The sequence below is a fragment of the Diceros bicornis genome, chromosome 2 (genome assembly GCF_020826845.1).
Source record: "Diceros bicornis minor isolate mBicDic1 chromosome 2, mDicBic1.mat.cur, whole genome shotgun sequence".
NCBI lineage: Eukaryota > Metazoa > Chordata > Mammalia > Perissodactyla > Rhinocerotidae > Diceros > Diceros bicornis.
In genome coordinates, this window is record NC_080741.1 from 61,852,988 (window position 1) to 61,880,480 (window position 27,493).

General features: G+C 39.3%; 1 protein-coding gene across 4 annotated transcripts in view; it reads right to left on the reverse strand.

Annotated features, from left to right (window-relative positions):
• CADPS (calcium dependent secretion activator) overlaps nucleotides 1–27,493 on the reverse strand; it is a 436,212-nt gene that overhangs the window by 87,109 nt on the left and 321,610 nt on the right. For all 4 annotated transcript variants that reach the window (XM_058562346.1, XM_058562336.1, XM_058562329.1 and 1 more), the window contains 3 exons: nucleotides 12,713–12,819; nucleotides 5,937–6,093; nucleotides 5,005–5,146 (listed from right to left, as the gene is read on the reverse strand). In XM_058562346.1, the coding sequence (XP_058418329.1) occupies nucleotides 5,005–5,146; nucleotides 5,937–6,093; nucleotides 12,713–12,819 (406 nt within the window). The remainder of the gene's footprint in view (nucleotides 1–5,004; nucleotides 5,147–5,936; nucleotides 6,094–12,712; nucleotides 12,820–27,493) is intronic.

Sequence of the window (27,493 nt, forward strand, 5' to 3'; positions counted from 1 at the left end):
TTGTGTACTGAATATAGACCTGTGCTTTATACATATACATAACAAGAGGAAGATCTTTTTTTTGCCCTCCCCCCTTCCAAGAACCAATTTCCACTGGCTTTGAGAGATGTAAAGCCGCTTTTAGAAGGCATGACCTAGAGAATAAAGTTCCAGTCTTTATGGGACTTTACAACCTTCCAACCATCTCTCCGACCTCATGGCTTGCCTCCTTTATAATCTGTGCTGGCCCAAACCTAGCATTCACTATTTCTACGGCATACCCTACTTTCCTCCGTGTTTCTACTTTTGCTCACGCTTTTTCCGAGCAACCATACCTCTTTTGAAATCTTACTCTCTAAGCTATTTCCTTCATGACTCCTCCATGGAGGTTCACTGTCTTCTACTCTATGCCCACATAACTCTTCCTTACGTCATTTGTACATTGGTAAATATTTAGTCATTTTTCTTGTGTGTATGTTGCTCAGACCCAACTAGATTGAAATTCCCGATCAGAAAAATGTATCTTTTTCTTTTTCCCGTCCTCATAGATTTCCTATTGTGTCCTTACCATGTTCAGCCTGTATGGGTTCCTTAATAAATGTCAGTTAATCAATAAACATTTACTGAGCATATGTTATGTCCCAGGCCCTGTTCTAGGAGCTAGGGAGACAGTGGTGATCAAATGTGTACATGGGGTGAAAACAGAAAATCACATTTTCTAGAATGTTAGTGTGGGAAAAGTCTTGGGTATTCAAAGTCCTTGTTTTACAAAGGAGGATACTGAGGCTCAGGAAGGTCATCTGATTTGCCCAAGGTCACCCAGCATGTTACTGGCAGAGTCACGAGTTCTGACTCCAAGTCCAGTATTTGTCTCTTTCATAGCAGCCACCTACATATTGCTAAGGTATCTTTGGTCTGACGGTTTATTATCATTAAGATATTGACATTGACAATCTGGAAAATGACATTATTTTAAAAACACTCTTTATATGTATATCTCAGGCAGAGAGAGATAAAGCACATTTTGAGAAATGAGAAATACAGATTTTTCAGGGTGCATATATCAAGAAGCAGTGTTTACTTCCACCATTCAGAGCCATCCTAACCTGAAACGGGCAACAGGGGTTCCCTGTGCCTGCAGGTGAGTACACAGAGATTGAGAGATGATCTGTCCAGGAAAGAGTAGTGCGGAGGGGCTACTAGACTTGGCAAGTTTTGGATTAGTTGCTTTCTAAGTTTTCTTCCACGTTGAAGGTCATGATGACTTGACTAACAACAAACCAGCTCTAAAGAGCTGGTAGAAATGTTGTCCATTAGCTAGTTAGGACCAAAAACTCATATTCAGGGTGGCTGGGAGGATTGTGAACAACCTGCCCAGCTGTGGGTGGTGGCCCTATGACATGTCCTGAAGGATACCCTGAGAGGGCTATGGGCTCCAGCTTGGGCCTGTCCTGGAGAGGCTGATTATCTTCAGCTGTGGTTAGAAGCTATGCAATCGCATTTTCCACCAATTCTTAGAGTCTAATCACGACTGCATCTGGCTTAATGGAAACAGAGATGCAGTCTTCCTTTTCTCTCCTTGCAGAGATGGAAGGCCATCTTTCTAGAGAAAGGCAGCCATAGGACTTAGCCATTTTACCCCTTCTGTCAAATAACTTCAGTTGTATCAAACCCAAATGATGATTATATCTCTACTTTCTTTTACATGGCCATATTTTGAAATAAAATCTGAAGAAGAAAAAATATTTAAAATCCTTTTTAGCAAGCTCGATCTATTGGTAGCATTTTCTCATCAGAGTGCTGTTTTTCTTTAACATTTTGAACACTAGTTTTTCTTGAAGTAAGCTTTACAATGCATTTCTCAGTCATTTTATGTGTAATAAGTTGCCTATAATCATGACTTTTGAGAAGTAGAAGAACAGAACTATTTCAGTATAACAATTGTTTGAGAGAAAGGCTGTGGTGTGTGTGTGTGTGTACGTGTGTGTGTGTATTGGAGGATCACGTGGTAACATTAGAGAAGATGAGGCAAACTAAGTCTATTTATCTAAGTCAGTTTCTTGTTTTTGAGTAAGGCTGATGAAAAACATTAAAAAAAAAATCATTCTTTACTTGGGAAAAAAATCCAAAAAGAAAAATGAATCTCTGCTTCTTTATCCACCCTCTACCTCGTGGTCAGACAAAGGTCTTACTCTGTTTCTCTTCATGTGGTAGGAAGCATAGAGAGACTCATTCCTTTTAGCACATAAACGTGTCCCCAAGTGCTTTGTACTCTGCATTTTGTGCCAGCCATCTAAATCTGTCTCATGGTATCCACATTCTGTTTACAAATCAGCTAATAAAACGTATGTGGTTTCAAAGAATTTTAATTTAGCTTATGTTTTAGTTGGCACTTCCAAACATCTCCATACACTCTGAAAGGCACATACTATTTAGCACGAATTGAACAAACCACAATCATCTTCACAAAGCAACAGCACAGTTTGGGACAGCAAAAAGCTATTTAAGAAAATAACACATCTAATTAAAATATTCTCAGGTTATTATTTGCAACTATTAATCTTTCATGAATTTTTAGATCTTTAAATTACTGACCCAAGAGTTCAAATTATATTTTTTTTAGTCATTCAAAAAATCTCCCACAAAACATTCCCAGACTAAGACTTCCAGTTGTGAACATGATTTTGATTCTACCTATACTTCTGATAATATCAAGAATATTTAATGCTTCAAAAGGAATGGCAGTCACTTGCTTGGTTTCTGAAGAATTTAACAGATTATAAAATGACTTGAGTGATATTATCACAGAGCTTCATGACAATTCTCAGACACTGAGTAGGGACATTTTAAAAAGTCAGTTTTTCAGATGAGAAAACAAATTCATAGAGGTCAAACCCTTATCTTCTGGCTAAAACAGAGGTCAAGGCCCTAACTCTAGGGCTCTTAAGAACTAGTGAAGGATGCCAAGTCTTTCTTCCCACGTGTGTTGGTAGTAGCAGACTCCACATTTAAACCCAAGTAAGTAAATGCTATTTCAAGACCACTGCTATTTTCAAAATGCCAATATTACTCATTTTAACCCTTTCCTTTTCACAGTTGTTCTCCACAGCACAACTGTCTTGATCATAGTGAGCATTAAAAAAAGAGTCCCTCATTAATGCCTTATCACCAAGGGACCCAGTTTCATTCTTATGAGTTACAAGTAAGCAGGGCCATATTAAGAGACAGGGTATAAACCTGAGAATAACAAGCTAAAATTTAGATTTCTTGGTACTTGCAAATGAAGAGCTACTGCCTATTAACCTGCTCCCAGTAGGGTAAGGCCAGAAATTTCTCCTGTGGTTCGGATGTGGAAGGTGGACTGAGAAAGCTATTTTGCATTAATTTCTTTATCAGTCAGAATCTTATACAGTTTAGTATTAGAGGGAGGGTCTCAAATTAGAAAACTGCTTAAAGATAGGGCACAAGTCAAGGCTTCCAAATTGAGGAAAATTCTCTTGAATATTTGTTCTGGAGCACCTGGAAAGTCGGCTTGTACATACCCCCATTTTGCTCCATACTGGTTGCTACATCCCAAAGATGTAAAGGACTAGAAAGAACAAAATCATTTTCTTATAGAAAAAAAAAAAAGAATCTAACACGGCAAAGCTAATACCAGGCTTTATTGAAGCTGTTCAAACCACACCAGAAAATTCTCTCTGTCTAGGAGCCTTCTACTTCTGAACTCACGCAAGAGGAGTCTGAGATTGACCCTCTGGCACTTCGAGTCATAGCCCTCCTCCTTGCTGGAAAATAGAGGTGGCACTGAATCTGCCAGACATTTTTAAACAAGATCTAAGATTTGCCAAAGTTGTAGAAATTGCCAAATTCGCAACTCTCAAGATTTCCTATAATTTGTCCTACAGGATAGATATCGCATTAAAAAAATGAGTACTGTGGTCAAATACATTTAGGAAACTCTGCTTTAAGCAGAGTTAAACAAGGCTCTGTATTTCTATTTTCTCAGAGTTTTGAAATAAGCTGGTGTGCTTTGTGGCTCTCTAGGAGGTATGAGTGTGGTGTGGGTGAGTGGGGTATACAGGCATACCTCAAAGATATTGTGGGCTCATTCTAGACCACCATAATAAAGCAAATATCACAATAAAGCAAGTCACACGAATTTTTTGGTTTCCCAGTGCATATAAAAGTTATGTTTATACTATATGGTAGTTTATTAAGGTGTAATCGCATTATGTCAAAAAAAAAAAGAATCTACATATCTTAATTTAAAAATACTCTATTGCTAAAACATGCTAACCATCATCTGAGCCTTCAGTGAGTTATAATCTTTTTGCCGGTGGAGAGCCTTGTAAAAAACTCAATATCTGTGAGGCGCAAGAAAGCGAAGCACAATAAAATGACGTATGCCTGTATCGAGTTTCCTAAACATATTTGGCCATAGAGTCCTTTTCTTGAGGTGTGTCTCAAAGGCCTAGACCAGGGAACGGCAAACTATGGCCCACAGGCCAGTCTCTTGTTTTTGTAAATAAAGTTTATGGGAACACAGCCACAATTGTTCATTTACGTATTGTCTGTGGCTGCTTTTGCACTACAACGGCAGAGTTGAGTAGTTGCAGCAGAGATTGTGTAGCTCAAAAAGCCTAAATATTTATTATCTGGCCTTTTATAGAAAAAGTTTGCTGACCCCTCGCCTAGACGCCTACAGAACACACTTCGGGAAACATTAAGTCTTGGGGATAACACCACCGGAATAAGATACACATATCACAGCCAGGTTTATATCCCTTATTCCTTATTTATCTTGTGCAAGAAAACAAATATTGCACTTCATAAAACATTTCTCAACCTCTTCCTCCCTCACCCTTTGGACAAGGAGCCTATGAGCATCATGGTTAGAAATATGTATGGTGTTTGCTCTCTGTCCATGCTAACAATGAAAACTATAAGACAGCATTAATCCCTTTCCCTATGACTCTCCAGCCATTTGCACCCAAACTCCGATGGTATCAAAAGAGGTTTCCTTACTTGACTGGTTCCCATGACTCCCGCTCAAAGCCCCTGTGAATGGATTGTGCAATTGAGGACTCCATCAAATCCACATATCTAACCACAAGTGGGGCAAACAGGTCTTGCAGGTGTCTGTGAAATTTTCCATTGCACAAATTATCTAGAACAGATAAGCAAAAGCTTGGTAAGAACCCACAGTTGCTTTATCAGCACACAATGTACACACAGAGAGGATTGTCTTCTACATTAAATATACTGCTTCTAAGGGAGCCAAAAAAACGAAGAGAAGGAAAAAAGTACATGAACAGCATCAAAGCTCATGCTTAAATCTGTGTGGAAGGAAAAGGGAATTTAAAGACATTTTACCCATTTGTGTCCCTCTTCTAAAAAGGAAAAACAATCATGCCACTTTAGAACAACAAAAACAACAATCAACCCTATTTTTTAGGTTTCCCTTGCACCCACTCCCCTTCCTCCCATTACTTTACCAGGAAGAAAGAACATTCTGTGCCCCTCCCTTCATCATCACTCCCCCTGGTGGGGGAAGGTCTATTTTATGGCTATGTGTTGCTGTAAGATACTCTGAAATGCTTGGGACGTACTTAGCTAGAAATTCTTTTTCTCATAGAAACATCTTTTGATAAAAATTGCGAAATGTGAAGAGGTTAAGTTAATTCACTTGTTCAAGAGCCAATAAAACACACAGGCACAGACATCACTGCTCACTGCTCTGGGGATCCCCTGCCTGGTTAAGAGAGGGCTTCCTTGCAACAGGACGCTTGTTGGAAGAAAGAGAACGTCCATCAGCTGTAACTCTGTTTTTTTAAAAGTAATAATAAAACCGTGAAGAGCTATAGCTAGCCTGTAGTCTGCCTGGGATAAAGATGGTTTAGCAATCTGTTTATCTGCGCACGACTTACGAAAGTCAAATAGTCAAAGAGGATACATACAGTCGGTACGGAGAAAATCATTCAGCAGCTGAAACAGTGGAAAACTGTCCCATGTGTCTGGGGGCTGCACCTCTAATGCTGCATCCATGTCCACTGCAAAGAGTGACAGGAACGTCTCGGCATGCTCCACCACCAAGTCTGACCACCACGCAAAGGCCTTTGAAATTTGGCAGAAAAACAACAGACAAAGAGGCGATGAGCTCTCTCTGACGTAAGACGTGAAGTCCAGCCCTCACTGTTCAAGATTAATTGTGCATCCAGCAGAGTTTGGTAATTTTATTGTAAAGAGAACAGCATTTTGATACAATTGGGCCTCTAAGTGTCCCAAGGCAATGCTTTTCACGATTCCAGGCCTGCCTTAGAAAGTCTTTATTCTGACATGCTGGTCAGAGGATGCAGCTGTAGAAATGACAGACGTGGAACTTCTGTTCAATTTACAATAACCCAGTATGTTTTGAGTCATGCTCTTTATCACTGTTGTTGGCTAGTTCTTGCTGTAAGGTATTAGAATTTGGGAGTTTCTTCACTGTGTTTATGGGTTTTCTGCTGGTCTAACTTGAAAATTTGCAATTAGTGTTCACTTCTTCTACACATCTGGGACTTAATTGTCTATGGTCTCATACAAGCTTAGCCACTCATGTTTCCCTACACATTGGAAATGTTACTCCTATTTCATACCAAGGTAAAGGAAACCATTGTTGCAAATGTCACAAAACTTTTGAGTCAATATCTCTTTAAGCAGGGAGCCTCTGGTTTTGCATCCTGTTTGTAGGAAAGATCAGGCTTAAGCTAGGAAACACTCAGTAAGATTAGGACTTACTTTTCTGGGGGTTGGACACATATGTACATTGAAAACCAAAAAATATCAGTGAAGTAACTCATTTTCATGCACGTGGGTCCTTGGAAATCATTGTGCAGGGTCTCGGGGGCGACATTCACATCGGACTGGGCCAGATGTGAATGCAATTCAAAGACATGCATGCATGTTGACTAATCATTTCTGGCAGGGAGCATGCAGAATGAGTGGCGGTGTCAACAGGCGCTTTTTTTTTTTGCTGATTTCAAGGAGAGCAGAAAAACAAAAACAAATCACCAGCCCTTTCTTATCCCTCACCTCCCCACCCAATGCCGTAAAGTATTTACATTGGAAACACTTTCCGGAGCGTTCACTGAAAAAAGATGGGAAGGCATTTGGAAACATGAAAGATGATTATGGAAATAATTCCATAAATGAAAGAGTTTGTTCAATGGCCAAGCTCTTCTGTGCTCTATTCATTATTTGGGGATATTCTAACAGCCACCAGGAGGCAGAATAGGGGTCCACCTCTCTTCTTTCATGAGATTTCATTTTACTTACTTCTCCTTTATCAACATGTGGCTGGTTTGCAAATTAAATGGAAAAAATCAAGTCATGGACCATTCTGCAAGGTCAGCTTGGCTGGAAATAGACACCTGCTGTTTCCATTTTAATTTATTGTAAAACCTCACTAATTCAGAATAATGGGAGAAGAGAGATGCTAGCCTGCCAGCAAAAAAACCTTAAATTACTGCACTTTCTAAAAAGAGATATCATTTTGCTGCTTTCAAATGCAGTCTGTAATTGGGCACCAAAGTAAAAGGTTACTGGTTATTATATAAATATACCAAAATGTAAAAGTTTTTAAATTTTCTAATAATAGATTAATAGTAGATAAATTAACCTATAAAATGATGTCAAAGAGATAGAAGCTTTAATTTCATAGGTTCTGGGATGAAACTCGTAAGAAGAGCCTTTAGAATCTCCAGAGAAAGTTGAGATGTGTCAAACATTTTACTTAAGAAAAATGTAGAAAGCCACATCTGCAGCTGAATTGTCATAAGTATTTGGGTCTGAATCGATGAGGTTTTATTGTAGTTTTATCACCTGGCCATGAGAGCCCTGGGGTTTGGGGTTTGCTCCGCTGACTACCTGGCTAAATCCAGCCGAGGAAGAAATCCATCCCACCCCCAGAGCTCTCCCAGCCACCTGCCTTTTAGGCAGAGACCTTCTAAATATTGGAACTTGCTAGAGTCCCACTCCCATCCCCCACCCCTTTACAGAGGGATGACTGTCATCAATCTGATGCAGGATACTTGCAAAGTTCACAAAGGCACAGCAAATGTTGGCTGCTACTTATTCCTTAGTTATTTGATTAACTTTACATCTTCAGGGTGAGTCCAAGAAAGCAAGTTACTGGGGAGACTGAGTTGCCTTCCCAGACATGATTTTGTTCTAGGATGACAGGAAACGAAACAAAACAAAAAACCAGCCCTAAATGCCTGAAATTAAAAATTTCTTAGCCCAACCTCATACCTAGTTCTTACCAGCTTTATTTAAAAGTTGCAAACCAGAGGCCATAAGATATTTTCACTTCTACTATCTATAGAGAACTTAGTCCCTCGGAATTTGTAAATTATTGAGCGATTATCTACAGTTGTTGCATTAATAATCCTATAGACAGGTAGCCCTACAAAGAATGATGACTATTATGATATGAATTATCACCATTGAAGTCTGGCAGAGGAACTTAGGATTCTAGTGAACGAAGAGAATTTAAATATGGGACTGTCGGAGAAGTGCAGACCAAATCTATTTCCATATACCACGGCAATTCTTTCAGAATATCATAATGAAAATGACTCTCTGAGAAGGAGAAAAAGATTCTGGCAAATGTAGTAACAACCAAAAGCCATATCATAACTTCAATCAAATGAACAGAGTCTGTGTGACTGGGTTGGGCAAGACAAGCCTTTAAAATAAAAAAAAAGACAACCCAATACTATATTTATTTATTACAGGTGAATACAGATGAATGCTATTTTTGTACACGAGCTAACTCAATGTTTGTGGGCGTCTCAAGTCTTTAGGAACCTTTTCCAAAGACAATAAGGAGTTATATTTTGGCTTCTAAATACTTACCCAGTGCTTTTCATTATTTAAAGGCAAGGATGTACACTTTAGCGGTACAGTCAATCACACTGAACACACTGTCTATTTTGTACACAAACTACATGTATATATGCACCCCTCTGTATACCACAATACATATATACATATACATATGTATACATAGAGAGAGAGATTGGGAAGGCGAAGCAACAATACATGAAGGCATAATTCGTGTGTGTGTGTGTATGTGTGTGCATGAATATCTTAGGCTCTGAGAGCAGAATTAAGCTGCACTTGAGAGATAAATGTGACAACTGCTACCATTCACTGCGTGTATGTATATATGCTGTATTCTTAGCTGATGGGAATTTCTTCTTCTCTTGGGACATTTAATTACTTTACATTGGAATTAAAAATGGCTTTAAGGATTATTGTATTTTTTGGCAGGGGAGGAAAATCTACTTGTCACTTTCATTTGTGTGGTGCCACCAAACAGAAAGCCCACACAAGCCAAGATGCGTGCCTGGGATTTAGTGATTTCCTAGAGTTTATTGAGCACCCAGAGAAAATGTCAGTGAGTACTGACCAGTGGAATAAAACGTTTGTACTTCATCCTTTTGGCAGCAAAACCTCATCTTCAGTGTGCCAGGGCAACTACCTCTCCTACCTCTTCAGCTGTAGGCAATGGTTCTTGACCCGGCTCTGCACTGGAATCAGCTGGGCAGTCTTAAAAATTCCCAATACTCGGCCCCTCCCCATAAGAGTCTGATTAATTGAGCTGGAGTGAGACCTGGGCATCGGCAAGTTTTAAGAGCTTCCCAGGTGATTGCAATCTGTAAGTGACGTTGAGAACAGGTGGTGGTGCCTTTCCGGACCACCCCGCCTTGAAGCAAAAACCTTCTCCTTTCTACATATTCATTTGGTACTTTCCACATAGGTTTTGTATTTTTTATGATCACATATTCATATATTTTGCTTCCTTAGCAATTTGTTCCTAATAATACAACAGCCAAGCTTTGTGGAGTGCATATTATGTGCCAGGCCACAACACCATAAGCTTTACTTAAGTGGCCTTCCATCCTAACAACGGCCATCTGAGGTAGATTTTATTATTATCATCAATGTACAGGATAAGAGAGGTTAAGATCACAAAGCAAAGAAGAGGCAAAGCTAGAATTCAAACTCAAGCTTCTCTGGCGCACAGCCCGAGCTCCTGGCCGCTCTGCATTGTATTGCTCGAAGGCCCAGACTGCCTTATGCCTCCTTGTCCTTCAAAAAAACCACTGAGGGGCCAGCCCTAGTGGCCTAGTGGTAGAGTTCAGCGCACTCCGCTTCAGCAGCCCAGGTTTGGTTCCCAGGTGCAGACCTACAACACTCATCTATCAGCGGCCATGCTGCGGCAGCTCACATACAGAAAGAGGAACATTGGCAACAAACAGATGTTAGCTCAGGACGACTCTTCCTCTTCCTCAGCAAAAAAAAAAAAAAAAAAAAAAGCACCGAGGTAGTTGCCTCAGGTCTCAGCAGATAGGTAGCTTTTGATAGGCTGAGTAACAAAATTTTGTGATTGGGTGAAATGACTAATTCGGGCAATAATCCTATACATTTATCTAAAAGCAAATTGGGTCTCCAAATTCCAAAGTGTGCTGAAAATTCCTAACATCTAAAATTAGTAAATGAAACCAGAATTGAATTTATTTCTCCCGTATTTATTTACCTGGAATGGCTTTTGGATATGCAAGATTAAAATATTTTTATGATGTTGGTTATTAGGGCAGTTTAAGCTGACAATTAGCACTGAGAAGTGCTTTTTGGAAAAGTGGGAAAATGTCTGCTTTGGAATATCAACTTTCCTTTGGTACCTCTTTTGAGTAATTTGAGAAAATATCCATCCTTTCTTAGCCTGTAGCATCCTCAGAAAATAATTTGATTATAAATCAAGCGTTATCTGCCATTTTTCTTCTTCTATCATTCACTTAAAAGCACAACGGCGACTGAGGAAAACCATCTTCTGCGTATCCACGTCTTCAAAACTGTTAGATTTCATTCAGCATCGTGGGAAAAGCCTCACCACCAAAGTCAGGGGGAGGGGGCAGGCCAGAACCCCTCCACATCTCTGGAGACAATTGTTTGGACACCTGGAAAGAACATACTTACCATCACTTGAACCCCAAATGCCCCCCAATCTGAAAAGACCATCATATACCATAGAGCGGAAAAAATGATAGCCCAACCTAATTTTATGTCTGGAGGGTAGAGGTTTCCATGTGTGGAGGGTGCTGATTTGGTCCCTCTTCTCACTCCTGGCTGTGCATTGCTGGGTGCTCTAGGAGTCAGTTATACCTGCCTCAAGGGGCTTTTGCCCCATTCTTAAGAGAGTTTTCGGGGAAATAATGGTTCTTGGGCACTCTCTCTATATATAAATACTGTATATGTGATTCACATACAGACAATCGTAGAGGAAGATTAGTATCACTCTGGCTAGCTACTGGTTACTACGTTTGGTTCATCTGCTGTAATAGAGGTAAGTACAGACGGACATAGGAAACTACGACAGGCCGAGGACAGAGTCAAGGCAGGTGGGGGGGGCGTGTGTCGGATGTAACCGCAGTCCTTGTTAAGTGTATCAGTTGCTTCATGCACGTACAAGAGAATCACCCCACATTTACCCTGCCGTGGAGGGCCACCCATTTCACAAGCAGTCCACTGGAAGTTGCTGTTACATTCCTTGGGTCAGTGTTAGAAAGCAGGAGCACTGGGGAAAAGTCCCATTAGAAGACATGGTACTGGAAGGGCATGCACAGACTATGACAGCAGGTGGCTGGCTCATTCGGTTTAGTCACATACCTCTTTCCCCTGCCACGATCAGCCAAGATTGAGTGGAACAGTAGAAAAACAGGGAGGAAATTTGAATATGCAATCAGGCATTAGTCGGGACGATTGGGTTTATGGTGTGTTATGTATTATTTAACTATACTGTCAATTTCCATTTAGTCATGGGGATGATCATTTTAGGTGCTTGAGAAATTAATTTTATGGAATGCCTTCTTTCCCCCTTTTGCTGTAGATTTGAATGGAGAGGAAGAGTGAGAATTAGTGCAATTTTCAAAAAGGTTATTCTAAGAGATATGATTTTAAATCTCAGTTTTGAAACAAGCAGCGATAAAACAGTTTGACCATAATGGAATCTTGGAATCTTTTCTTGGAAGGGTTGGGTTTTTAAAGTCCTTATAGGTTTGGGATTTAGTGAGGCTTGAAATCTCTTGGTTTATAATTATTATCAAAATGATCATTTGGACAGTGGTTTGTAAAAACAAGTAAGCTGTATTTACTTAAATGTGTGTTGGAGAATGGACAAGTTGAACAACACAGAATAATTTGCTTCTGTCACTGCGTTTAGCAACCCAGGTCATCTAATGTTTACAAATGAAGACTCTAATGCAAGCAGAGTAAGTTACAGAGATAAATTCAAAAACATGGCCTGTGATCCATAGACCAAATAAAATAAATAAAAACAACAGTGGTGGCAACAAAAACAACCACAAAAGACCAAAAATTATTTCATGTGTCTGGACAATAACCATATGCTGCTTGAATAATCATCTTTAAAATACACTCACCTCTTTTGCTCGTTGCTAGAAACGTCTGAAAACTTAAGCTGAAATGTACAACATGCAACCACTTTTTGGTTGTTCTAAACAACCTTCCAAAGGCTTCTCCTTGCAAAACTTCCACTTTCATTCTCTTTGCAACGCCAATTAAAAGAAAATGGGTGTTAAGGCATCTTATTCACAGCGTCGCCAGTAGAATCGGTTCTGCAGCCTCAGCTAAGGAACAGCAAGAGACGTTTCCCACCATGCCTGCTCACCTCTGCATGGTGCTCCTCATTTTGTTGAAGAACTTCAATGACTAGTTCAGCAAGACGTATTGTGTCTTCGAGCTTTTTGGCAGGAGTGATTAACCGGCCTACATTTTCTGTAGTACAAGAATTTGTGTTAAAATTCAGCGAAAGCATCAGGCTAGTTTTGCGGCCATTAGAACTAGTGGATAAGAAATTTCGAATAGTTACCAATTTTTAAAAAAGTTTCATGCAAATGTTAAGTGCCACGTAATTAGTAGTGAGCAAACCATAAAGCCATCTAATTATTATTATTATCACCATCATCATTATAATACATATTAAGAAAAAGCAGTGCTCCAGCTTTAAATTTGCATATTAAGTTGTATTAAGTCTATGACAGCCCATTTCAAATTTAGTGACATTTTGTACACACATTCTTTAAAGACAGCATAAATGTACTATCTTATATCACTCTCTAGACTGTGTTCGAGCTACCTGAAGTAAAAAGATGTAACAGAAGCTTAATCTTGATTGCGGCTATATTCGTTTCCTGGATTTGTCTCTAAACATTTGATACCACAGCATTGTTTTTCATTACAGGTCTGCACGTTTAACAGGTATAGGAATGTTCATTTTTAAAAAGCAGAGTCAAAGGTCTGGCTGTTTTAAGTTGCCCAGGGAGGAGATTGAAAATTAATGGACATTCCTGGGCCATTAGGTAGAAGGCAGGATAGAGTTATTAAAAGGATGTTGGGGTAGATTATTGGATGAAGTGGTGGCAGTTTGTGCCACTGGTTGGTACAATTGAAATTTTATCAGTTAGGTGGCAACAATGTGCTCAAGTTTTTTCTTTGTTTTTAGTTTTTATTGTGTTGAAAGTGTTGTGTTTTTATCTGACTCAAGAACAAACTGAACTCTGGTTTATGTTGCATCCTTTATAGAGCTGAATTCATGAATGTTTGGCCATGTCACTATGTTACCAAAAATTACAAGTGTTTTTCCTGGGGGAAAAAGAGTAATAGTTAAAATATAAAGGTTTTCTTAGCCAATGAAAGTGTCTGAGTTCAGTCTGAACTCACAGAGGATCTTGAATTTCATGCTTAGACCCCTTCAAACCTTGAAGACTCAGAGTCATTGGAGCACACGAAGTATAATGACAATAAGGAGCATTTAGCGCGATTCCAGAGGGAGGTATGTATGTGCACAAGGGGACTTCAAAACTTATTTTATTCTCTTCATCTGAAGCAGATATGTTTTGGCTTCAGGATTTTTCTTGCTAGAGAAAATTACTTAATGCTCACAGGAAGGTTTTGTTGTTATTGTTGTTTTTTGGTGGTGGGGTTTCAACAAGGCATAGGCAATTGCTAATTTATAAAAAAATTTAAAAGTACCTTCTAATTTTTCCTTTGTGCATTTTTTAGATAGGAGATGAACATATCAGATGATTAGCAGTTTAGGATTTAATAATGAAAAACAAATTCAGTGAAATACTATGCAAAAATAGTGTTCTGGCCAATGGGACCTAAGAGCGATGGATGGGACGGGGTAAGATCATTGAAGTGCTGCAAGTTTCAGTCCAGTAAGGCCTGATGACTGATGTGAAAATGGGCTTTCTGGATTCAGGTCAATGGAACGCTCCATTGTCTCTGCCATGCTCAGGTGGAAATGTGGCTGGGTATGGTTAGAGCATGAAGGTGGGAGCCATGGGGAATATAAATACGCAGATCAGGCAGAGAATATCCAACACTCAGAGTAAGGAGATGTGCAGAGTTTAGGGGCTGACAGCTCATTGCCTGGTCCAGAGCAATATATATTTGGAGAAACAATGAATGACAAGATTGATTTCTGTTCTTTTGGGGCACCTGGCCTGTTTATAACTTCATAAACGGACTGTCATAATTTCATTAGTAGACTTTCAGACATTTCTACAAACATACTGTGTATATATGTTTGGGTAATATATGTAGAGTGAGGCATTTGCATTTTGATAGTAAATATGCATAGGCTACTATTTTTTATTAGTTGATATTCACATTTACACATCAATTTTGCAAATTCCTCATCCTATGCTTTTTACCCATTTGACACATACACCCACATACACACATCACACACTTACATACATTTTCTAGTAACCAGACAAGCCTGCACATTAAGACAGATCTGCAGGAAATTCCACTTGGGTCACATCTTTGAAATCTCTTGCTTTAAAAATAGAGAGCATTGTTCTTTTGGGTGGAATACTTACCAAATGTAGGGGAATTGTAGCTGTACACAACATATGATGTAGAAATGAAATAATTCCCACCAATATTTTTATATACTTTGATTTAAAAACTGTGAATGATTTTTATGTTTGGAGAAATCCAAGATGCTTAAGCTAGGACCACCTGAAGATTTGTTTTAATATGCAGTACTCTTAGATTGACTACAATATATATCAATAGATACACATAAAGTGTATATGTGCACGCAGCCATTCTGTGAGTGTGTGCACGTGTACACAGATATGTGTATGCCTCATGTATATATACAGACAGTATGTTTAATAAAACCTTTTGCAATTTTATTTTAACATGCACCATTAAAGTATGCAGGTTAAGGATCCTTTAATCTAGAACGCTTGATCTTCCAATTAACCCATGTAGCCAGACTTTCATTTACTATTAATTAGCTGCAATTCCATTCTCTGTAGATCAAGCTGCTTTATTGAGACACAACACTATTTTCTTCTTCATTTGCATAGCTAACTTACTAGCTAAATGGCAAAAATGGTACTAAAGCAACTTCTCTAAGATGTTGTCTTTAAAGAAAATATTGTGCAAAATCTTCCAGCACCTCCTCCCTCCCCCCAAAAGAGGTCAACAAGAAATTTGTGCTGAGAAATGATTTTTTTTTTGTCACTTCTGCTGTCTCAAAATGTATTGCAATATTCCTATCCCCCAATCTTGTATTAGCTGGAGCACTGACAAAGGGGAACTAAAAATACAATATACTTATTAAACATTTCATACGATAGAATTGAAGCTCATGACATAAAAAATCGTCATGCAAAATGTTATGCCACAACAATGTTATTTTGTGCTGACATTGAGATTTGAAAATGTTGCATATGTCAGACATAGCTAGACAAAAAAATGTGGACATTTGGAAATAAATGCTCTCTTTTGAGTCTCTCAAAACCTGCAGTGTCAAACTCGAGAGCCTGAGCCTCAGCTCCATATTCTAAACTGAAACAAAATGTCAAGAAGAATAATGAACAGAAAAGCAAACTAAACTAGAAAGCTGCCGAGTAAAGGAACGGTAGGAGTTTACAGTACTTGATTTTGGCCTAGGCATGCCTTTGAGCCTCTGATACAACATGCTGGTCTGCGTTTGGGTGAGTGGAGGAGGCCCAGGAGGTGGCGGGGGAGCTGCTCAGGTAGGTGAAGAGAGACAGTAAAAAAAGTAAAGAGACAAAGTGACTTTCACAAAGGGTGACAAGTAAGATGACAAACTCTGAAAGAACAACCAAACAAGCAAAAATGATAAAACACAAATGGAGAGCTGCTGCTTTCTTGGCGTTACTGCAACATTACAGAGGTGTGACGTCGTGTGACGAGGGACGGGACTCTTACCGGCATCACTAGCACCACCCTACCAAGACACTCAGAGGCTGGATGCAAATACTGGATGTCTTTATCCAGATGGATACACATGAATGATGGTGGCAGCATTGTTGACCGAAAGATGATACACTTTTGTGCAATAAAGAACACCTCTATGTTAAAAGCTGCCTCCTCCTTCCAGATGACCAGAAATAGGACTTGATGTATTCATAGTTGGAAGATCTGGCTTCTCACCTCCAATATGGTACTTAAGCTTCTATGTAACCTTGCACCTTCTACTTAAACATCTCTGTGCTTCCGTTTCCTCATCTACAAATTGAGAATATTAGTATCTTTTTTGTGTACCTTGCAGGGCTGCTGGTAAGAGCAAATAAAACAATGCATGGGACAGATCGCTGTAAAGCCTAAGGTGTCTACAAATGTTTATTGTTATCTCCGACATCGTGAGAAAGCAGGAATTAATTGCTTTGCGAAAGCAGATGAAGGGCCGTTATTAGTTCAAGTGAGCTAGGGAATATTCTTGCTCCCTTTGTGGAATTTCAACATGTCAAAATCTGTCATTTGGGGGAAAAATGTGTGGTATCTGATTGTTTCCAGCTCATTTAATTATTTTCAATTTGGAATTCTCGTGGCTTTTATATTGTGGGTTGAATCATATATAAAAACTTGCCAGCTTATCAAATATGTTACTTGCTATTCCAAATGTTAGAATACCGTAATCAGCACTTGACCCATCTGTCATGTGCTTTACAATATCAGCACTGCAAACATCCTATAACAATAGCCTCCCTTCAATACAGGCACAGAGCACTATCAGCTTCTACAATCCTCTCTTTTTATGAGTGTCTCATTAACCTTGGACCTGCTCCTTTCTAATAGTCCTCGTCTACAAAGCAATCTGCATGGTGAGGGGGATGTACTCCATTGCCAAGTTTGCTTCTTGGTTTGCTTGAATTTTCAACTGGGAAAATGAATTTTACTGCAAGCTTATAGGAAATGGAATTCTAGCGACATTAATGAAAAATACGAGAAATTAGGGTAAATATAACATTCTGGCAAAACTATCTATTAAAGGCAAAAGTTGATGAGATCCTTTTCTTGCAGGACCTCCTCAATGTTTTGAATACAGAGCTAAAAAAAATTATTTACCAGTCTCCTCTTATTTAAATCTTTTCTTTGGGAAAGATTTTGTATAAATAGAGTTTGAAAAAATCAGTTTTAAATTATAGCTATTTAAAGAAAGACAACTACTGATCATTTCTTTATAAAAAAGTACTCCATATTTTATATTTTGTTAAAATCTTGTTTTCCACCTACAGCGGTGTCAAGTTAGGTACATCTCTGGTAACACATCCTCATGGTTCTTTCAATGAATGCGTGTTACCTGAGTTTGCAATTCTCATGGAAACTCCATACTCATTCTCACCCAGATAACTGAACCTGTTTAGAGAAAAACTTAATCTGGTGGTTTATAAAACAATGGAATGTCCCCAGGCTGATCCATAACCCGTGAGGCAGCAGATACATATTTCAGCTCAATGGGTCTTGATGAAAATTCGTAAAGGGATTCCTTCCTGCCAACTGTCTGTCCAGAATTCTGACAGTGAGGTTTGCCACCATAGAAAAACAAGCTCCCTATTTTTTTTCCTCACAGAGCAAAACAAAAACATCATACCTTGGTTTCCAACTTCATTTACCCAATTACCATTGCTCATGTTTACACAATTAAATCTGCTTGGCTTCCAGAGAGAGAGTTAAATGTGACTGCAGAAAAACAAAAAGAGAATTCCTCTACATGCTCAGCTAAGCCAAGGAAGAGAAGCATCCAGGAGCGAGAGACACTCCAATTAGCCCTTAAATAACCTGACCATCTCTGGTTCCAGCGAGCAAATTGCCAATCCCTGAAATATCATATGAGAGATGGATATTGCTGATGGAAAGCCCACTTAGTACCAAGTTCCAACCTATTGATGTGTCGCTGAAGATGCCAGTGTTTGTATGACGCTATTACTGAAAATAACGAGCCTGTAGCAATTTGCTATGATTTGGGGGTAGGGGTGGATAAAAACTGGAGTAGGAACAGAAAGCTAAGCAGATAGCCATATCACGCTTTCCAGGGTACTCTGCCTCCCTAAAATGATGGCTACACAGACCACACACTTAATGCAGTGTTACAATTCAACATAATTTCTTTAGTTGCTCTGTCAATTATATATACTTCATGCCTTTGCATCTTCATCACTCCCTTTCAGAAGATTCCATCTCTAGGACAGTAGAAAGTATATGGTAATAAAGACTGTTGGATGAATCAGGGATCGTTTTCTCTACTCTTTTCACTGCAGTCGTCTTTGTCTCTTCCCCATCAGGACATGGGTGGCATTGCCTGTCCATTCTACTTCCAAAATGTCTCTTGATTTTATTTCCCACTGTACTAGATCATGTGCGCACACTCTTGCCGAGGGGGTAGACATGCCACTCAAGTCTCATCATCTCCACCTCAACTGTTGCTCAAGATTCCAAGCCAGGCCTTAGTCCCTTTCCTCCGCTGCTGCTCATTGTCCACGCAGCAGCCAGAGTGATTTCCATAAAGCATGCGTCTGAACCTGCTACACTTCTGCTCAAAAGCCTTTAAGAGGTCCTCTTCATAACAAGAGTTACGCCTTCATATGCCATAACAAGAAAGTGTCTTCATAACAAATGCCCAACTTCTTTGTTGATATCTCTACTTGAACACTTATTGCCCTTAATAATTACAAATTATATACATGTCTCCCCCTATGCCCAGTGAGGTCTGTATTTCTAGGGGCTAGAACAGTGTCTGGCCCAGGTCAGGTCCTTAAATATTGGTGGAAATCCTCAGCAGGTTCTGCCCAAAGCAGTGATTTCATGGAAAAACCAATACTCTGTGGTTGCAATATGCATTTAAACTATGCAGCAGCTTTTTTCTCTTACCCAAAGCCCCTGGCTACTTAACAATTCTGCTAAGCTGAATTGCTGTATAGTCAACATTATAACTTAAACTTCCAAAACAGAGAACAACTTCAGGTGTCTTAATGCAACTAAAAATGATTTAAGATAATTAAAAATACTTTTTATTTAAATTAAAATAAATTATATCCACAAGGAAGAAATAACGCTACTATATTTTTCCTCTCCAATTTGGTATCTTTGTATCCCAAGTCAGACTTTGTCCTTAAGACTGAGCTGTTGCACCTAAGAAAAGTGAGCTTAATTCTGGATAGACACAGTAGTGGACATCTGTTATTCTTGTATGTGCAGTAACCTTTCTCAGGAGAAGTTCCTCTCCTCCACTCCATGCGGTTCTGGCGGGAAATGTCAAGCAATGAATCCTACAAGGGAAGTCATGTGAGCCAAGCTAGGCCAACCACAGCACCCCACACCACCATGGGTATTATGATTGGCTCAGAGATTAACATGTGACCCAAGCTGGGCCAATGAGACCCTTCTCTGGAATTTTATACAGTTGCTCAGAGACAAAAGCTCTTTTTCCTCTAGGGTCATTAGCTAGGATGAAAGCCCAGTGCTATCTGTTCCTCTCAACTCCCCTACCATGACCCCCAGCCATGTTAAAGTAGCCTGTCAGCAGTTGGAGAGATCAAAACACACTAAAATTCTTTATCCATGAGTCCAGTTCTTCCATATATTTCCTAGCTACATGGGCCAAAAATTCCTTTTTCTTGCTTAAGCTATTTGAGTGTTTTTTGTGTTTGTTTTTGGTTTGTGTCACTTGCTATAGCAAGAATACTGATTTAATAGTACTATTAAATATCCACCTAGTCCCTAAATCGGCTTTCATGTAGATGGCCACAAGCTCTCTGGGGCAGGAACCTGGGGCACCTGGAAGGAGGATGAATAGAGGCACACACTTCATCAAGGCCAGGGAAAACCCCAGGCAGTTCTTCTTTGGGAACCAGGCCTTGACCTCCATCATGTCTCCCCCTGCAATGCATCCAAGACCCTGGCCGAGGTGAAACCCCATTGTGCTGCACGCCTGCAGCACCTTCATTTCCCTTTACCATCATCACCAGGATGTAACTATTTGTTTTATGCCTATGTTCTTGACTTTATTGTAAGCTCCCTGAGGGAACAGACCACAACTGCTTTTGCTCATTTCTCACTCCGCCGGTGCCAGGCACAACTCCTGGAACTTGGTGGATATTTAACAAATATATGTGGAACTATATTGCAATGTTTTATTTTGAAATTTATGATAAAAAGGTAAATCAACTGCCTCATATGTCCCATGGACATCCAAATTGCAATCCCTGGATCAGCAGTTTCAGTATCACCTGGGAGCTTGTTAGAAATGCAGATTTCCAGGCCCCATGCCAAACCTACCTAATCAGAATCTACATTTTAACAAGATCCCCAGGGATTTGTATGATCATTAAAGTTTGAGAAGCATCATTTTATATTCCACGTCTGAAATCAAATAATACATCTATACACATTTGGATTTGGAAGTTTCCTTTTAAATAATAATAAACAAATATTATTTGCTAAAATATATAATGAGTGCTATGTGCCAGGCTCCGTGCCTGATCGTATTTCATAGAGTGTAAGAGGCACATTTTAACATTTCTGAAATTGGATGCATCTTACATTTGATGGCGTGTCACAATTTATTTGGCAGCATTGTTTTGTTCTTAGGAGTATATAATTAATGGTACATCTTATAATTGATGGCCTTTTAGATTCAAGGAAATATGGTAATGAAATACTTCTCTCTTAGAGTTGTTGTGAGAATTAAATGAGATATGTATGTAACTACTTAGCACACACAAAATTCTCAATAAATGACAGTTATCAGTTATTAGCAACATGACATCTTTTTTCTGGGAGAACTGGTTTCATATTTATTGGTTCATGGCATATTTTTAACACAACCTATCTTCCTACAAGATCCTCCTTGGTGACAGTGTTTGAAACCTGTTTCTCCTTCCCCTCTTCACTTTTTATAAAGTATAGATAAAGTACTAGTCTACAGAATAATTTGGGCTTGGAAACCTCGATTTATGCATCACTGAAACATGAAGGATGAAAATAGAAACATTTAGTCCCACATGTATAAGACACGAAGCATGAGATGGTCCCGTTTTAGAATGACCTAGATCTTGCTGAGATGGGATTTTCCCTCACTAGTTTCTTGGATGGGTGGTCCCACACCGTGTGTTGTGGTTCCACACCGTGTGTTATGAATATTGCAAGCTTAGTTGTGTCTTTTGTTTCTTCAACTGGCCTTGGACTTGTAGGAATTTTGACTGGAGATAGGGAAAGATACAACCTCAACACTATAGAATCTGCTTGGAAGTCCTTTGAATGGATTTGATCTACTCTAGAAGTTTTCAGTCAGTTGGGAAGGAAAAAAGTTCTTAGTTCTTTGGCAATCTCAGGGAATCTGAAATGCCCTCAGGAAGACTTCAGAAAAGAAAGATTTTGGCAATAATCTGGTCCCAGAAAAGACTGCTCTATTTTTTAGTGGTCTTCCTGGATTAAAAGCTGTAGGTACTTTTGAACTTATCCACTGAATGAACAGATATTGTCCAAGTGCCCACCATATCAGCTGGAAAGGCTGCATGGTGGAAAGAGACAAAAAAGCATGGTGTTTGAATTTAGAAAGGTCTGGGTTCACACCCTGCTTAAAAAAGTCACTTATCCTCTCTGAATTGCAGCTCCCTCATCTGTAAAAGGGACAATAATAAAGTCTTCTTATGGGACTAAGGTAAAGATTGAGTCAGATTCTCCATGTAGAGTCCTTAGCACAGTGCCTGGGCCCATTGGTGGGCTGCTTATCTATCTATCTATCTATCTATCTATCTATCTATCTATCTATCTATCTATCTATCATCTATCCATCCATCTATCTACCTACCTACCTACTTATCTATCTAATTTTGCAAATTCCTGGCATATTTGAAGGAAAAATTGTTTTATTTCAAGTTCCAGTAGAATCATTATGATGCTCAGAAAATTATGCAAGTATTTAGCCAAGAACTGAAGCAAAACAGCAATAGTAGCGTAGACTTGCTCAGAGCTTGCTGGGTTCAGAACACGTGATGGTTTAAATGGAAATGTATTTAAAATAATAGAATTCATTTGCAGGAGTCACAGCTTTTCTTTCAAAGAGTAGCAGCCTTTTACATCTTTTTTTTTCGAGATACTGTAATTAAACTGAACATTTAATTTCTAATAATGCCACCAGACAGAAAGCATAAGTCCACCAAAATGCCATCTGCAGAGTCCCATAGCCTCTCAAAGCATAGCCTGACTAAAGGACTTGGGAGATGTCCATATTCCACCCCAATTTGCACATGTAACTCCAGCTGTGCCCTGCCACCTCCATACAGTTGGTTTTGCATACCCATCCATGTATTTGTGCTTTGTTCCCTCTAAGGAAATTGAAAAGGGAGAGGGAGGATAAGAAAAAAGATTTAAAGGTCAAGAAAGAAGCAATTATGATTGATTGTGATGGAGATCTGCTTTGCCTAGAAGAGGCCTCTGACATACCAATCTTCAAACCCATCTCTGCATTGACCTCAACTTTTAGGTTCAGTTTTACTCTATTCCTCCTCCTCAGTCCTTTCTCTCCATCATGGCCAGTATGATGTTTCTGGAGTGCAAATCACCAAGCCGTCTCCTTGCTTAAAGAGCCTTCAATGACTCTCTGTCACCTTTGGAAGTGAGACCTGTGGAATTTTTCCTTTGAAAAATCCATATGCATGCAAAAGTTGGCATAGACTCCAGGTTAAGACACTTTGGACTATGAGATACAGTCTGAACTCTGGATTATTAAGGCATATAAAGGCCATTGAGACCTTGCCTCCTGTTTACATTGCGGTCATCAGCACCCATTACTGCCATCATTTCACCGTGTTTTGCAACCACATTGAATTATAGAGTAGTTGAGTGTGGCTTCTGTTTGGGCTCAGATTCTAGCTCTATCACTTACTTGTCTAGGAGTGTGTTATCTACCGTCTCTGTGTTTCAGTTTGCTCATCTCTAAAATAGGAATAGTAGTAATATCTACCTCATAAGGGGTTTTGAGGATTAAATGAGTTAATACATATAAAGCACTTAGAGTCGTACCTGGCACATAACACACATTGCAGAAGCATTAGCTATTTTTATCAGCTATATGGTTTTACGTATACATTTGTACATATTATCTCTCTGTCTAGGATGCCTCTCCACTTACCAATACCAGCTCCTTTCCATTGATTGTAATTCATCTTTCAAGATACAGTTCAATCTTACCACCCTCGTGAAGACTTCCATGGTTTTCTCACAATGCTCTCTTACACTTAACTCTACCCATTGGTGGTGTTGTGTACTGAATTTGTAATTTACACTTATGCACACATTTGCACATATGCTCCATGAGGTTAACAGGTGTTTTCCTCTTGTTTACATAGTTTCTGGCTTTTACCACTGTACCTGGCATATGATAGGCTCCCACTAAGCACTTGACTAATGAATGAATGAATGAGTGAATGAAGGAATACCTTCCCTTCCAGGGAGAGAAAGGCTCGTGTGTCTTGAACATGGGTTTATAAGTTTTCAAATACTTATTGCTAGCCTGGTGTTTGGCATATGCTCCATAATGCTTTCTGAATTGATCTGAAATACACACAACTTTGATTAAATGATAATTATCTTTTGAGAATCCTTTAGACCTTAAAAACAATGATCAATACTACATATTTATTAAAGTTTTAAATTACAGCTTTCCTCAAAATATGCTCAGAAGTTTTGGGACCAAACAAGAAAAATATTTCCAAAGCCAGAGAACTTTCTAAGAGCTTTCCTCTCACAAAACTTCCAGCAACAGCCACCATTTAGCCACCCTGTGCATGTATCCTGCCTCATCACACAATACATACAAGAACAACATGGACACAACTTCTCTCTGTCTTGGCTGATCAACATTCATCGAAGAACACAAACTTCTCGATCAGGCAGAAAACATAAAAAAGAAATGAAAAACAAAAAGGAAGATTAGTTTGGTTCAGTAACTTTTTTTTAAAAGCACATGAGGCCAAATCACTGGAATCCTGAAACCAAAGATGAAATGAAGCTCTACAGCAAACCAGAATTCTGTTCCTTCAAAGCTTATGCCTTCACGGAAATTCTGCTCTATAAAGGTCAACATCTCATGGGCAGGAGGTATATTCAGACAGCACAAATTAACTCCTTAAGTATTATTGCAACTCCACATCAGTCTTTGGGAGTACATACGTTAAGGAGCTATTAAAAAACAAAAACAAAAACAAAAACTAAATATAACTCAACAATCCTGATAGTTCATAATGCATATACAATTGGTTCACCTGCATCCTTTTGATTCTCTATTTGAAAGAGAGAGCACAACAAGGAGAGAAGAGAGAGAGAGAAACAAGAACACATATGCAGGATTAATGAGCAAGTGGACCAAAATGCCCCCCACGTGTGCGTGATACATGATATTGGAAAGAAAAGGTTGCCCATGGGTTCCCACTGCCCCGAAGTGTGGGGGCCAGCAAAAAAAAGGCTCCTTCACAGAGGTGGAAAATGCTGCACAAATAGAAAATTAGTAAAATTAATTTTAATGTGAAATCAAGCTATGAAACATACACGAACTCTCCAAGTGACAATTAAGTCATGTGTTCTAGCCAGCGCTTAGAGGACAGGACAAGTCAAAATCTCCAGAGAGAACAAGGAAAAGCTTCCCAGCTTGAGAGAGAACAGACAGGCGGCATATAAGATCTAATTTTTACCAAGAATGGACCACCTTGTGTGATCTTATACTCACAATAGTTTGACATCTTAAACATGGAAAAGAAGGCATGATTTTGCCCCAACTGTCCTTTATCTGACACCTAAGGCGTTGCTCCCAGCCTAGCGGCTACCTTTTGATTGTGTACCAGTGACAAGCATTTTACAAATCAGGGTTACACACAAGCAAAGTAAAAATGCATTCAGGTCACAGACAGAGAATAACTGAAAAACTTACAGACAAATCTGAGTTTATCACAAACAAATGGCTTAATTGTCTAACCTGTTTTAGGCTGATAAAAAGTGACTGGACTTCTCACACTGGGTTTCACAGACAGAATCAACAGACAAGCCAATGCTAAAAAACTTGAAGCAAGGAGAGTGAGTTGGTTTGGATCTGGATTTTCTTGAAATAATGGAAACAGAAAGAGTGAAGACAGCATGGCGAGGAGGTGGTAGGTACTCACGAATGGTTAAATCCATCACTTGGGAGGCCAAGCAGAAGACAGGATGCTCATACATTTCTCTCTTTTTCCCTATAAAAGAGGATTTGGGCATGCAAGAGGCTTAGGTCAGAGGTAAAGAGGTTAAAGGTCATAGGTTAGAGGAAAACGTTACATTAGCTCAAAGGAAAATAGCCACAGAGTATTTTGGGATAAACACAGGATAAAAGAAAAAGGAGTTTCAAAATTGGAGATCTACTGGATTAACCATTCAGCATGCCGTGAGTCACGAGAGAAATTGTGACCATGATTTTACACGTCTCTTTAGAATTGTTTGCAAGAATACAATGACCAAAAACATCATGGGTAAAGGGAAACAGAATTTCATTGATTTAAGGCTCCAAGATACTAAGGATTTCAGACTTTAGTATCTAAGGCTCTTGAGGTATTTCTTCATAAACATAGTCTCCAGCAATATTACTACAACTTCTTTCCAAAATTCTCGAGGAACTAAGCTGTTAATGCTCGCAGAAGGGCTCAAATGTAAAAAGGGAAGATTTCTTTTCTGAGCGTATGATCAGAACCTTGTAAAAGAAAGTCGTCTGGTAGTAATATCTTTAAAGCTGCAATGTTTCAGCCTACGGTGGACTATGTTCATGAAAGAAAACCTGATACATGCAGCCAGAGGATGTTGGGTTGTCTGAATTAACAATCCCAGCATGCTTTGAAATTGGTGTCACAGCCACTTTTGCAGAGTAACATCAAAAAGTGGCTGAGCCAATCACGGACAAGGAAGGAGAGAAGCGGAAGAGAGCAGGTAGTGTGGAATGAGGTACTTCTCTGAAAAGAGAGTTGGAAAAAAAAGATTGGTTTCTTCAAAGAATCCCCAGACCTAAAAGTCACAGTGCAAAAGATAATTAACACAACCAAGAAGAATTGAGGCACAAAAGGAAATTACAGACCAGCTGATCTACTTTGGAAATGAATGCATTTTTACTTACAGATCTTAAAGTTTGTTTTTGGATATATTTATCTGAAAGAAGAGAGCAGATCTTACCAAAAGACTAATCATAGCTAGACCAAGACCTACGAGGCAGCAGCCATGGCAACTGAACGTTTCTTGATCCCATCCCATCTCTGGCCTTGCCTAGAATTATTAGGTACCCGGTTGACTCTACCAAATACAACCAATCATTATGTCCTGGGAAGGTAAATGCTGGAACAATTATTTGCTAATATAGCCCTTTAATGATCTTCTTGTTCCTCTCTTTTTGTCACTCATTACCAAGTCAAGAGTTGATAAAACATCCTTTTAGTGCCCAATTCTTAAGTGTTTCTCCCTGGATGCATAACAATGAATTCATTACCACTGGTACACAATTTGCATTGTCAGACAGACAAAATTGAGAGAGAGAGGACATGTAACGTAAGAACACTGTGAATTTGACATGATCTTAACCTAATTCTCTAAGGAAACAAGGACTTTGGCAGGGTAAGTGTTGGGGTTTCAGTGGTTGGCTAGGTCTTTTTTTTTTTTCCCCAGTCATGTCCTAAAGGCAGACAATGGGCATTTGCTGGTTTTAGTCAGGTGTTTCACATGTGAGAGAACATCAGATTCCAGACTGCGGACACATTGAGTTTTGGACACAGAACTTCCACATTTATACACTTACACCACTGGTCATGTTGGGTGTGGTTTTCAAATCACCCTATAGCAGCCAACAGGGCAGCAATGAAAAGTGATTAATACCTTGGCAAATGAATAGGTCCCAAAGAACCATACCTTCTCAAGTACAGTTTACTCAAAGTGCCTGTTGGGTGATTACTTGGTCATCAGTGACCGCTTCCCTAAAGCCTGAGAGGACAGTGGCAACAACCATCCTATGACTGGAGTAAGAAGAATGAATGAGATCTATAGCAAACCAGGAGCCATCAGAGACAGCTGGACACTAACCTGCCATCAAGTTTGAAGTGCTACCAAAAGA